The sequence below is a fragment of the Silene latifolia genome, chromosome 6, assembly GCF_048544455.1.
Source record: "Silene latifolia isolate original U9 population chromosome 6, ASM4854445v1, whole genome shotgun sequence".
NCBI lineage: Eukaryota > Viridiplantae > Streptophyta > Magnoliopsida > Caryophyllales > Caryophyllaceae > Silene > Silene latifolia.
In genome coordinates, this window is record NC_133531.1 from 30,217,528 (window position 1) to 30,230,914 (window position 13,387).

At 38.2% G+C, this 13,387-nt stretch overlaps 1 protein-coding gene across 1 annotated transcript; it reads left to right on the plus strand.

Annotated features, from left to right (window-relative positions):
• The first annotated feature begins 1,244 nt into the window (after positions 1–1,244).
• LOC141586643 (switch 2-like) lies at positions 1,245–9,479 on the plus strand. Its single transcript, XM_074407940.1, has 8 exons — positions 1,245–1,676; positions 1,788–1,894; positions 2,527–3,445; positions 5,782–6,029; positions 6,877–7,003; positions 7,087–7,362; positions 8,166–8,433; positions 8,770–9,479. The coding sequence occupies exons 1-8, from the start codon at positions 1,305–1,307 to the stop codon at positions 9,093–9,095; spliced, it is 2,643 nt and encodes an 880-aa protein (XP_074264041.1). The 5' UTR covers positions 1,245–1,304; the 3' UTR covers positions 9,096–9,479.
• Positions 9,480–13,387: the final 3,908 nt, after the last annotated feature.

Below are 13,387 nucleotides of genomic sequence, written 5' to 3' on the forward strand. Positions count from 1 at the left end.
TCAACAACAAGGAAGGTTCTTGTTAGATTTCTTGAAGTCGTTATTCATCAATTTGGGGATGAGTATCTAAGACGTCCAATCGTTGAAGATCTTCAAAGGCTTTTACGAGTTGGAGCGTATAGAGGATTCCCCGGCATGTTAGGAAGTATCGACTGCATGCATTGGAAGTGGAAAAATTGTCCTAAGGCTTGGAGAGGTCGGTTTCAAGGACGAAGTGGAGAAGCGATCGTGATATTGGAAGCAATTGCATCACAAGATCTATGGATATGGCATTCATTTTTTGTGTACCGGATCGTGCAATGATATAAATGTGTTACACCGGTCACCTGTTTTTGATGACGTATTAAATGGGCGAGCTCCTCGGGTTAATTATATAGTTAATGGTCAACGATTTGACACGGGTTATTATTTGACCGACGTATATATCCTCAATGGTCAACTTTTATACCATCGGTCTCTCTTCCACAAACACCCAAGGATAAGTTGTTTCTTTGAAAGACAAGAGGCAGCAAGGAAGGATGTGGAGCGTGCTTTTGGAGTACTTCAAAGCGCGATTCGCGATTATTCGAAACCACTTTAACATGGAAAGAGTCCATGTTACATAAGGTAATAACGACATGTATTATACTACATAACATGATAGTGGAAGATGAACGTGATACATATGCAAATTATGCTGATTATTCAGAGTATGAGAATCTTCATTCACAAGTTCAAGAAGCTGAGTACGGAGCGGGATATCAGATTGAAATTGATAGATATATAGTAAATCGTGACAATTTGCGTTCTAGAAACACGCACAAGTCCTTAAAAAAAAAATTTAATTGAGCATATTTGGCAAATCGCGTTTGGCGATGGAAATTGAAGTATTTAAATCAGCAACTTGTACTCATAGTTTCTTATTATGTTATGTATTATTGTCTTAGAATTTGTAATGTTTTCAATTTTTTAATGAAAAATATTTTCTCTATTTTTAAAAGTACGATTATTAACTAAATACGATTATTAATTAACTTACACAATTATAAAAATAAAGTTAATGTTAAGTTTTTGTTAAATAAAAAATGTATGGGGTAGGATAAAGTAAGAAAGAGAAAAATTGATGGTTAATTGATGTGGGGAAAAATGAGTAAAATTTGGTGATGGTAGAAAAGGTGAGGTGGATATGTGATTAGGATAGAGAAATGATGAAAAAGAGTAAAATGATGGAAAATATATGATGATGGATGCGGATGGTCTTAGAATCAGTTGGGCGAAGACGGTGAAAACTGAAAACTTTTTTGTTGTCTTGTTCTGCAGTGTCGATGTCGTTCAAGGCTTTCAAAGACACCCTTAAACCATGCACCACCACTTCTACCACCTCCTCTTCTTCTTCTTCTTCTTCTACAATTTCCCAGTTCAACCCTAATCCAATTCACCCCAGAAGAATTCCCCCCAAAACTTCCATTTCTCAGCAACTCCTACGTCTCGATCACTCTCTTTCTCAACAGACCAAACTTTCCGATAAACAACCACCCATCACCAAGGAAAAGGAAAAGGAAAAGGAAAAGGTAAAGGAAGATAATGAAGACTATAGAGGGTTTGGTAGACCCAATTTGGATGTTTTTAGTTTCGGCGAAACTGGCCCTTTTCAGCCCCTTCTCTTGTCCTCTCCCGGTGTCCTTCCGCTTGTTCAGGTTTTCATTTTTTCATTATTAACCTAATTCGTAATCGCCTCATTTTATGGTTTCTTATCTTGCAATGTTGTTCTGAAATTGCACGGTTTCTTATCTTGCAATGTTGTACAGGTCCCTGCTTCTATTAATTGTAGGCTTCTCCAGCACCAACGGGAAGGAGTTAAATTTCTATACCAATTGTACAAGAATAATCATGGAGGCATTCTTGGAGACGACATGTGAGTACACCAATAATCAACGCCAACCACTTGTTGATTATGAAATTCTTCTTTCTTTTCACTGAAATTAATCAGACTTCTGCCTTTTTCTATTTCAAGGAGCAATCAATTGACTTCAATTGTTCAAGTTTCTTAACAAGTTTAGTATTATGAAAAGTATAGTTTCTGCTGAGCTTGTTTAGGAGGAACATAATGAGGGTCTTGTTCTTGATGGATTCATCCCTAACTTAGTAGCCAAGCTAACATTGACAATACAAGACTAATCATGGAGTAGAGACGACTCTAGGTTCACCATTTTTCAAGTTATATTATTTGCTGTATACTTACAACGTTTTTTTCCTCTTTAGTCCTAATTAATTGGGAATAATGCAAGGTCCTCCCTGCAATGGATTGCTTGGCACATGTTTTCTGATTTTCGATAAGTAACTAATATGAGCATTATAGCAATGCTTCCATGTCGCAAAATTATTTTTAATTCTGGATTATTGGCCGGTAAGTTTGTACTATGACCTACATGGCTGAATCCTGCAAAAATTGCATTTCTTCTGAGATTACTCTTCCCTGGCATCAAGAAATGATATAGACTTTAGAAATACTTGTTTCTTTCTTGATTCAGTTATGCGTTTATGTAGGGGATTAGGGAAGACAATACAAACTATAGCCTTCTTAGCTGCTGTTTTTGCGAAGGATACAGAATCTGCTAACCCTGCTACTGTGAAGAGAAATCAGCAGGGTCCTGTTCTCATTATAGGCCCCGCATCAGTTCTGCAGAACTGGGAGGATGAATTCTCTAACTGGTCTACTTTTCGTGTTTCTATATACCATGGACCAAATCGTGACTTGATTCTTAATAAAGTAGAGGGGCAGGAACTAGAGGTAATGATAACAAGTTTTGATACATTTAGAATATATGGGACTACAGTTTCAGAGGTTATGTGGGATATTGTCATTGTTGATGAAGCACATCGGCTGAAGAATGAGAGGTCAAAGTTATACATTGCATGCCTTGGTTTTAAAACTAAAAGAAGATATGGTCTAACGGGGACTGTAATGCAGAATAAAATAATGGAGCTCTTTAATTTGTTTGATTGGGTTGCGCCAGGATCTTTGGGATCACGAGAACATTTTCGTGACTTCTATGACGAACCTCTTAAGCTTGGCCAAAGGTCTAGTGCTCCTGAACTGTTCATCCAAGTTGCTGAAGAGCGCAAAAAGCACCTCACAACACTTCTCAGCAAATATTTGTTGAGGAGGACAAAGGAGGAGACTGTTGGAAATCTTATGTTGGGAAAGGAAGATAACATTGTCTTTTGTGAAATGAGTGAACCGCAGAAACGGGCCTATCAGAGAATGTTGCAGCAACCAGAAATTCGGTGCCTCATAAATAAAGATCTTCCATGCTCATGCGGTAGTCCACTTAGCCAAGGGGAATGTCATAATAGAACAGTTCCAGACGGTGTCATATGGAGATATTTGCACAGAGATAATCCAGAGGGTTGCGATTGGTGCCCTGGTTGCCTTATTTTTCCATGTATTCTTAAGCTTCAGCAGGTTTGTTTCTGAATTTTTATCTGCATGGGATGTTTTAATGCACTGTTGTTCTCTCTCCCCTTGACCATCCGGATCAGATGATCTACTGTTACGAGTAACACAACAGAGTCTTGTGTAGTCCCAAACATTCTACACGTAATCTTTATTCTCTTTTTTTCTCCTTCCGGTTGAGCAGGCTCATTACAGCAGTTGGATGGTACCTGATAGCCTGTTCCTCCAGATGCTCCTTACCCGAGGAGTGATGTTGTAGAATCTAAAAATGATAATTTTCTAGCCGATAACCAAGCAATGTGTAGTTAAACATGAAAGTTTCAGTAACTGTAAAACAATGAGATCATTATCAAATAGTGGGGACAATTTAAAGAAGAAAACTATAATTTGCCTCTCTTTTCCATTGATTATTTCTTTTGCTTCCATCTTGAATTGAATATTTTGTTTTTACCAAGTAAACCCAAATATTTGGAGTGTATATGTAACGTAAATGAAGGAAGAGAGGAAGGGAAATATACAACAACAACATTACCCCAGTGCCTCAATGGCTCTCGCAAATTGAGAGGTAAGGGGGGGTCGGATGTACGCAGCCTTACCCTTGTGTTAGCAACACAAAGAGGCTGTTTCCGAATGACCCAAGAAGAAAATTGCGTCGAGAACTGCATTGAAGGACTGCTACTTCACAAAAGAAAGAAGCACATCCACTTTAGTGAGCCATTTTGATTTATTCCATTATAATCCATAACCAAAGAGTAATGAGTCTCTGGCTCCATTGGAAATATGGAAAAAGAGGAAGGGAAATATAACTTAGATAAATTTAGCATAGGAAGATTGTTCAAGGTTTTCATTTTTCTACAGCACTTAGACCTATTATTTGAGATAGAAATTGGATATATATGTGACTCATCAAATTAAAGGAGGTTGGTTGAAGTGGAAGAGGGCCATTTGGATTCAACATAGATTGAAGCATCGGTTCTTCCTAACGACAATTAGTTATATGACATTGTTTGTTGGGCTGTGAAATTTCTAATTCAAAGAAGTATGTGGTAGATATGTCATGTGTATGCTATTTGTGGATGTGTCAGTGTGACGATCCAAGGATTAATTGAGAAACGTGATTAGGCAGATGCATGAGCTGCGTTTGTTGAAGATAAGATGAGCTCCGTCTACATATTTTTAGAATTAATTTCTTTGAAATTCCTGATGCATTTGGGGGTACCGGTTTGAGATTTATGAGAAAAGAAGTTTCTGTCAAAGTATGCTTGATTATCTTTTCTTTGGGGTTTGGGGTTGAAGGTTCTCCATTATTGCTGGACTAGAATCACAAAAATAAACATCCCATAACACTGAATAAAGACAGACAATCCATTTTGTTCATAACTGATTTCCACTAGAGTGCGTCTTTTCAGTATTAATGTACTACTATATTTCCTTAAAAATGATTTCGGAATAAAAAATGAAGGTTGGTTCTGATAATAGTCTGGGGGTTTGATGGCGAAGCTTTGCAAGATATTCCCTTTTGTGGATTGATTTCTATTTCTTAGGAGGGAGAGGATGGCTTATTTGATACAGAAATAAGTTGTAAAATAATGGTCGACAGTGGAATAGTTTCAACAATATTTTAGGGAAGTGTGTTTGTTAAAGCGATAGTCACTTGATATTATTTGGCTCTGCATTATCAAAGTATTTTAAAGAAAATTGATAGGATTAATTCACAATCCTTTGTTTCAGTGTGGGTTTGGCTCAAACATATTTTATCAATTAATAGGGAAAAAGGAGAATGAAATTAGTTGAGATTCAGGAGTAGGATTCTCCTATGTTCCTCTGACACTTCATTTAGCTGTCGTGACGCGCGTCCGACACGAAGTTTCGACACTTCACTTTAGACCAAAGATTGAAAAAATCGCACAAAGCCGTATCCGAAACTCTGCGTGTCAACACCATGTCGAAGAGTCGGGGTAACACAGGGATTCTCCAGTCGTTATTGTAAATGTTTTCAATTTAGTTTCTAAGAAGTTCGTCAAAACAACGCGGGGATGTTGAGAGATAGCTTTTTTTTTCGTTTGGTGAGATATTTGTGTTTCAAATTGGGTGCTATGACCAAAAACTATGGAGCCATTTTGCTTTATCTAAGTATTTCTGTGCTATTGAGTGGAGTTTGCCTCAGTGTCTGCAGTGCATTATGAGCTGTTTTTAAACTGTAGGTATTGTCAATTTTGTCATGCTGAAGTTTTAGTATTACCAGTCATTCTTAATGCTATTTTTGAGAATTGAATGATTGTTGTCCTTGTGTGATCCCAAAGGTGATCAAGGGTATAGTAATAATTCTTTGCATTATATGACAGATTAGCAATCATGTGGAGCTTATCAAGCCAAACCCAAAAGATGATGAAGATAAGCAAAAGAAAGATGCTGAGTTGGCTGAGAATGTTTTTGGTCCTGATATTGATTTGGTGGGAGGGAAGACTCAAAATGAAAGCTTTATGGGTCTCAGTGACGTGAAGCATTGTGGAAAAATGAAAGCTCTAGAGAGATTAATGACATCTTGGATTTCACATGGTGATAAAGTTCTCCTCTTCAGTCACTCTGTAAGGTGAGCTCCATAACTTGTATTTTCATGGAGATCAGGGTTGTTATTTTGCTACGTCTTTGGTTTAAAACTTTCGTTTTCGCAAAACAATTTGACATATTTTACTTTACAACCTGCATGCTCTTTTTTTTCCTTTCTAGAAAGATCATTACACCAGTCACTACATTGAGATTTATTAGGTAAATCTATATATCAATACGTTCAGGATGTTTAAAGCCTAGCTTTTGTTTTCTCCCGCTTGCTTGGCTGAAAAGGAAGATTATTAGCAGACATGAAATAGTTTTGAAAATATGTGAAAAGATTGAATATGTACCGGTAATAGCTTTTGGGGGCATTTTTTTTTTCCCTGATAAGTTAAAGAAACTAGGTTGATCGAAAATCAACCTATACCATCCTTGCGGATGAAAACAGTAAAAGAAAATCAACGATTTTCAAATTACAAGGAAGCAAACATAAATGAAAGGGCACCAAACGGAAACTCTCGTAAGAAAAGAATTTCACTTTAAAACCCCATAGAAGAATTAAAGAAAATAAAATAAACAACTTAAAGAAGTAGTCTTCACTCTTCTCCCAACATCCAGATTGTTGTAGGGATCCCAAGTCAAACTAGACCTGGAATGATTTAGAGGACAACAATGAGGGGGAAGATGGATGGCTTGATCTGAAGTCATGTCATAAAGCAAAAACAAAAAGAGAACTTAAATAGCACCTCAAGCTCATGTGCTTTTCTTCCCAGCATTTTTTTATCGGCAGTAATGAAGCTCATTGGGGTATCTTGATGTGGAATCGTGCCAAAATGCAGCATTTGATGATGTGATACCATGTTTCTTATGCTGATTCATTTTGTCAGGATGTTAGACATCCTGGAGAAGTTTATGATGCGGAAGGGATATTTCTATACAAGACTTGATGGGTCGACACCCACTGGAGTGCGCCAATCTCTTGTTAATGATTTCAACTCAAGCCCAAGCATGCAGGTAATTTATATGTATTGAAATTACTGACCTGAAGGAGCAGATTCACCATTTTGAAGAATTTACCCTACTAATTTACTGTGCAGGTGTTCCTAATTTCTACTCGAGCTGGGGGCCTTGGACTAAATCTAGTTAGTGCCAATCGGGTTGTGATATTTGATCCAAGCTGGAATCCTTCACATGATTTGCAGGCCCAAGATAGGTCATTTCGTTTGGGCCAGAAAAGGCACGTCGTTGTTTTTCGCCTTATTGCAGCTGGGTCTCTTGAGGAGCTTGTATATACCCGCCAAGTTTACAAACAGCAGTTATCAAACATCGCAGTTTCTGGAAAATTGGAAAAGCGATATTTTGAAGGTGTCCAGGTGTGTAAAATCTCTTTTGTCTTTTTCGCACACTGAAAGTTCTCTTATATTTGCTCTTCAGGATCAGCTTTGAATAGAAATTTATTGTGTTTTCCCTTTCCTCTTTGCTTTACCTCACCTTGACGGGTTTTAAACAATAATTTACAGTGGTCAGCCAAAATCATTTTTATCTTGTTCTTCCTTTTTTTTAGTTGTGTTTTTCCTTATTATTGCTATTATTGTTAGGGTGTTCAGAATAAACCGAACCGCAATAACCGAACCGTAAAACCGAAAAACCGTCCATTTTTAAGGTTCGATTAACCGAACCGTTTCGACAAAGCGGTTATTTGAACCGAACCGTTAACTTTATTATGGACAAGGTTCGGTTAAGGTTCGCAATTTTAGATAACCGGTTAACCGCGAACCGAACCGTTCACAAAAAAGTAAGCAAAAAATTAAAATATTATATAAAAAATTGTTCGTTCGTTTAATTTTTTTAGTGTATCCAAATTTAAAATTTCTTAAATTGATTAATGCTAAAGTTTAGCTTATTAACTTTATTGTTGGGTATAATATATAACGAAAATTTAATTAAACTATTAGAAAAAATTAACGAAAAATGAAAAAAAAATAATATAGAACGATTGTCGGTTAACCGGTAACCGAACCGCTAATAACCGTTTAAAGTGGTTAACCGAACCGTTTATAACCGTTTCTAACGGTGCGGTTTAGGTTCGGAGTTTTGCCGAACCGTGTGCGAACCGAATTAAATTATAGGTTCGGTGAACCGAACCGCGAATTAACACCCCTAATTATTGTTACAGGACCACAAACAGTTTCAGGGCGAGCTCTTTGGAATATGTAATTTGTTTCGTGATCTGTCAGACAAGCTATTCACCAGTGACATCATTGGATTGCACGACAAACATGCACCTGAACCCGTGGGAGGTGAAAAGCAGAATGTAAATAATATAGGGGTGCATCTTGTTCAATCAAAGGAGGCAACCAAGTCGTCTTTTTCGGAGTCTAATGTTACAGAGCCATCCAGTTCACTGAGTACTGCTGTTAATAAGCCACTACTTAAAGAACTAGGTTTGTATCTGTATCCTCTATCTCCAAACCCTCCAATTTGTTTTTCCAACATGAGATATTAGGCATACCAACCTTTTTATCAAAAAAGAAAAGATAACTTCATGCCTATGAAAAATACAGTCATCATGCATTTGAAACAATGAAAGGTTTTACGGCATTTGAAAAATACAGTCATCATACACTTTCAATGGAAACACGTGTATAGTCCAACATGGTTGGTAGTTGCTTTCTCAAACTGATCTTTATTCCACCTTGCTTGATATGTCAAAAACGTCATTTAAAAGTATACGAACTTTCTATCATCAGCCAACAGTCTAAAAAGTTGATCTTATGCAGGTATTCTATATTCACATCGGTTTGAAGACATTGTCAACTTTGGTCCCGAGAAAACTGTTATCATGGCTGAAAAAGCAGCCTCAAATGGTGATACGAAGGAGCTGCATAACTATCCACTTACTGAAGCCAAGCTGTTGAATGATGTGGCAGAAACAAAGCCTATGTCTAGAGAGAATAAAAAGAGGCAGTTTAGTCTAGTTGCCCAGTGGATGGGCATGACAGAACTCGAGTTCAGTAAGTGGGTTATATCTGCATCTCCTAGAGATCGAGAGAAGACGCTCCGCGATTATAAAAAGAGGAGAAAAGAGACGACATCACGAGCTTAGACATGGGATATGTATGGCGGATTTCTGGTCGAAAGGGATAGACCTCAATAAAGACGGTTTACCACGCTTGCCTTAGTTCTTCATGAGTCGATGTCACTCATGTACATACAAAGTGAGAACCAAAACTTGTGCAGAAAATGTCTCTGTTTTAGCTTCTTTTTAACAAACTAATTCAGCAGAGATGTTCATCGAACCACACTAATATAAATGAATAAGTAGAGCTTTGTAAATATATTTTTTAGTCAAATAACAATGAATGTTAAATCCGTGTTGTTAGGGTAGCAGCAATATTTGTTTGTGTTGATATTTAGTCTGCTTGGCAGGTCTGTTGTACTCTATGTACTCTTTGTTCTGTTTTGTGATCTACTTGCTCTATTTGCCGCATTACCTCAAACAGAATTTTTTCTCCCACAAATTCTTTTGTTTCATACGGACCATTTTGGCCTGAAATAATAAGACGGGAGTTTGTTGCCATTTTATGTAAAATGTAATCACAATGGTCCGGCAGTGTTACAGTTTATGGTAACTTGTTCTCTAGAAGTAATCACATTTGACTATTAAATGGTCACAAAACCCCGTCTTATTATTTCAGACTAAAATGACCCGTCTGAAGGTAGACTCACTCTTTTTCTCCGGTCTCGTCATTTCCAGTCAAGTTCTTTATCAGATTACCGATACTTTGTAGGTCACTCGCATCATATTGCACAGTTGCGCAGGAATTCGACTTCAAAATGTGGCGTAGATTGTCTACAACTCCACACAATCGTGACAATCAAAAGTAGATGTTGTATTAGAATTTCTTTGTTGTGGTTTGTTGACTAGGTGTGTGTAGATTGCCTCTTCCCTTTATGCAAAAGAGGTCATGTGAAGATTTGCATTGTTCTTCATAACCTAGTAGGTGTCCTTTTTTATTGGTCGGGAAAGTAAACATAGTACAATGAGAAAGAGTTTAGTGGAGTGGATCCTATTAGATTTACCCCTACCCAGATAATAAAATTCAGGGGAGTTTATAAATATTGAACAAAATTGAAGAACCCAGATAGATTGAAAGATAAGTTTCAAAGAGGGGTTGAATGATTTTAGAAGGAGTATAGCAAAATTAATTTAAGTTTGAGCTTGGAAGCAACCCGCTATTTATTTATAGGCGAGAACAGACTCTTATTGGTTGCTTTGCCTATCTATTATAATATCTATTCTTCGCGTAATAAAAAGTAGTAAAAATTGTTAACTATCACCTAGTATTTCCTGTATTTTACAAACTACCACCTTGTATTTCATTTATTACAAATTACCACCTACATTATAGTGTATATATCCCAACTCACACCGTATTTTATTCCCGATTATCAAACTTAATTTCCCGACTCATTAAATGAATAAACTGTAATGTGACTAAAATACCCCTATTTTCATTCATTCCAATTTCGAAACACTCACTATCAATTAGATAAACAAGATCAAAATCCAATTATCTGAATCAAAATCCAATAATCATAGCTCATCATTCCACATTATACACCTCCGCCAATCCACCATCCTCTTTTTCCCTCCAGTCCGGCCATCTGACTACCACCCTCCGCACTTGTAATACCTTGTATATATTTAAGTATAACTAGACCGAATAGAGAACCCACTCGACCGAGTGCAGCTCCACTCGACCGAGTGATCCAATACAGTAGGCTGGAAAGCCTGGAAAGTCGGTCACTCGACCGAGTGACCTTCCACTCGACCGAGTGGTGCCTCCACTCGATCGAGTGGGCTTCCACTCGGCCGAGTGCCGGTCGAGTGAGGTTTTTGTTCGTTGTTGAGGTTTTTGTGGTGGTTATCGTGGTGGTTGGGGGTCGGATCTGAGGGCAGGAGGCGGTTGGGTCATGACCACCGTGGTGGTGGTGGCCAACGGTAGGGGTTGTGGTGGTCGGCTTAAGCATAGATTGTAACACCCCCATTTATTCGGGAACCTTTAGCTAGACATTCCCAAACAAATAGAACTGTTGCCATCTCGGTTTCCCGAGGTAGTGAATAACAAAGTACAACAATACCAAAGTACTTTAAATTAAAACTTAGCGATTACATGTTTATTACAATTAACCAACTAAAAGTTAATATAAAATATTTACAACTCGCAGCGGAAAATAAATAAAATGATCTCATAATCTATATGATCTAGACTTCTAGGTAGATTGGCTAGTCCTCACGCATCCCATAGCTCCCAAGTCATCTAATCTTTAGTACCTGTCAAATCTGCTCCCCATAAAACGGTTCACCGCAGGTGTTCACGAATACACAGTCAACCGCGAGGTTGAGTAGGAATAAATAAATACTAACAACAAAACATACGATAACAATCCAATTTCCTTTTACATTGCACAACTCCCTGACAACGTGCTCCTTTCTTGACTTAGCACAACTCCCTTAACAACGTGCTCACTTTACTTTGGTACCCCTCCCTTAACAACGTACCGCCAACATGTAATAGTACCCCTCTCACAACGTACATATTATCATCACCCCAGTGTACAAACTCCCTCAACAACGTACAACTGACTGTCGCACAACTTTTTACAATAACCACATTCACACTCAACGATAACAATTCAAATCACCTCATGAATATTATCAACACAAATCAATATAGCTCACACTTCCAACAATTACAATATTATCAACCAACATATACAATATAAATCTCCCTTCCAACAATTACGATTATATCAACCAACACAATTCACATACGATCAATTCACTTTAATGTAAATCATCCAACAAACATTATCGAGTAAAAGTTGAGTAGGATTTATCCCTACCTGGCAAGCAATTCCAATTATGCAGCTCAAGCGATCCAAATAATTAAAGCAATTCGAACCCGATTAATTTCTTCCCCAAATCTTCACCTAACATAATATTATAATTTCCATCAATTACTAATTATTACCTTCCATTATTATTTAATAATTTATAATTATATTCATTAACCAATTTAATTATTTATTATTATTATTATTAAGGTTTACGATATTAAAACCCGACTCAAATAAAAACCCGAGTCAAACCCAACTTAAAAACCCGATTATAAATAAACAATTCAAGACCAAATACCCATGTAACCCACTACCCAACCACGTCATATCCACGCAACAGCACAACCCCATACACGGTTGTATCCCGTGTACCCTAACCCCTTACATTCACCATACACGACACCACTGACCACCTAGCACCACTACACATCCCTCCACCTCCTAGCCCGCACCACGACGTAACCCGACAACCACCAACCACTAGCCTAGCCATTCCCTACAGCCCACAAACTCCCGCCCTAGCAACAACAACCACAAACACTACCAATTACCGAAAACCCGACATCAACCACCACCACATACTAAATTCCTCGCCAACACCACCACGACCACCACTACCACCTCTGGCCACCACCGTTGACACCTATGTCCTACGGTGACTCCAGGGGTGGTCCTCTTTCCCCGGTGCGGTCACAAACATGGTCACAACTCACAATGCTTGTCTTAAGACGGTCACGTCGCTTCCTCTGTTTCCCCCTGTTTTACGCGAACTCCTGCCATAGTCGCACAAATCCTGATAAAAACCACCACCGACCACCCCAAAGTGGTCGACTAACCGCCAGGAACACGGCCAACCCTCGCCCAGGTCAGACTCCCTCCACACCGTCCCACAATCCCATGTTTATACATAGTGTAACTAACATATAACCATCACTAATCCTATGAATTCTGGCGAGACACCGCACACACCACCACCTGTAACCACCCTTGACCTCCCACTAAGGTCTACCAGCCACCACGAGCCAACCAACCCAGGGCTGGGTTCAAACGAGTCACAACAAGGGTAAAAAAATACCAGGTTCAACGTGTCCCAAACACCCACGAAAACCCAGTAATTACCACGCCCCTGACGGTTAACGGCGGTCAAACGGAGGTCCGGCCAACCCCCTAGTGTCCCACGGTCAAGTTCACGGTCAAAGCAAGTCCTATGGTGGTCTAGTTTACGAGTTATATTATTTACAAAATCAATACATTAAATTGTCAGATGGTCTTACCTTTTATCGCTAATTGCCTCTTCCGTCTTCTAAATCTCCTTCCTCTTCTTTTATGAATTACTTTTCAGGTTTGTTAAGTATTTATAGTCTAGGTTTAGGGAGTATATGAGGCCAAATAGGAAACTATTGTCTTTTCTTATTATTATTAGGAATTATCAAATTATACTTATTATTTTATTATTAAATCCCGCTTTACATTCCGACTACTACTCATACTAGG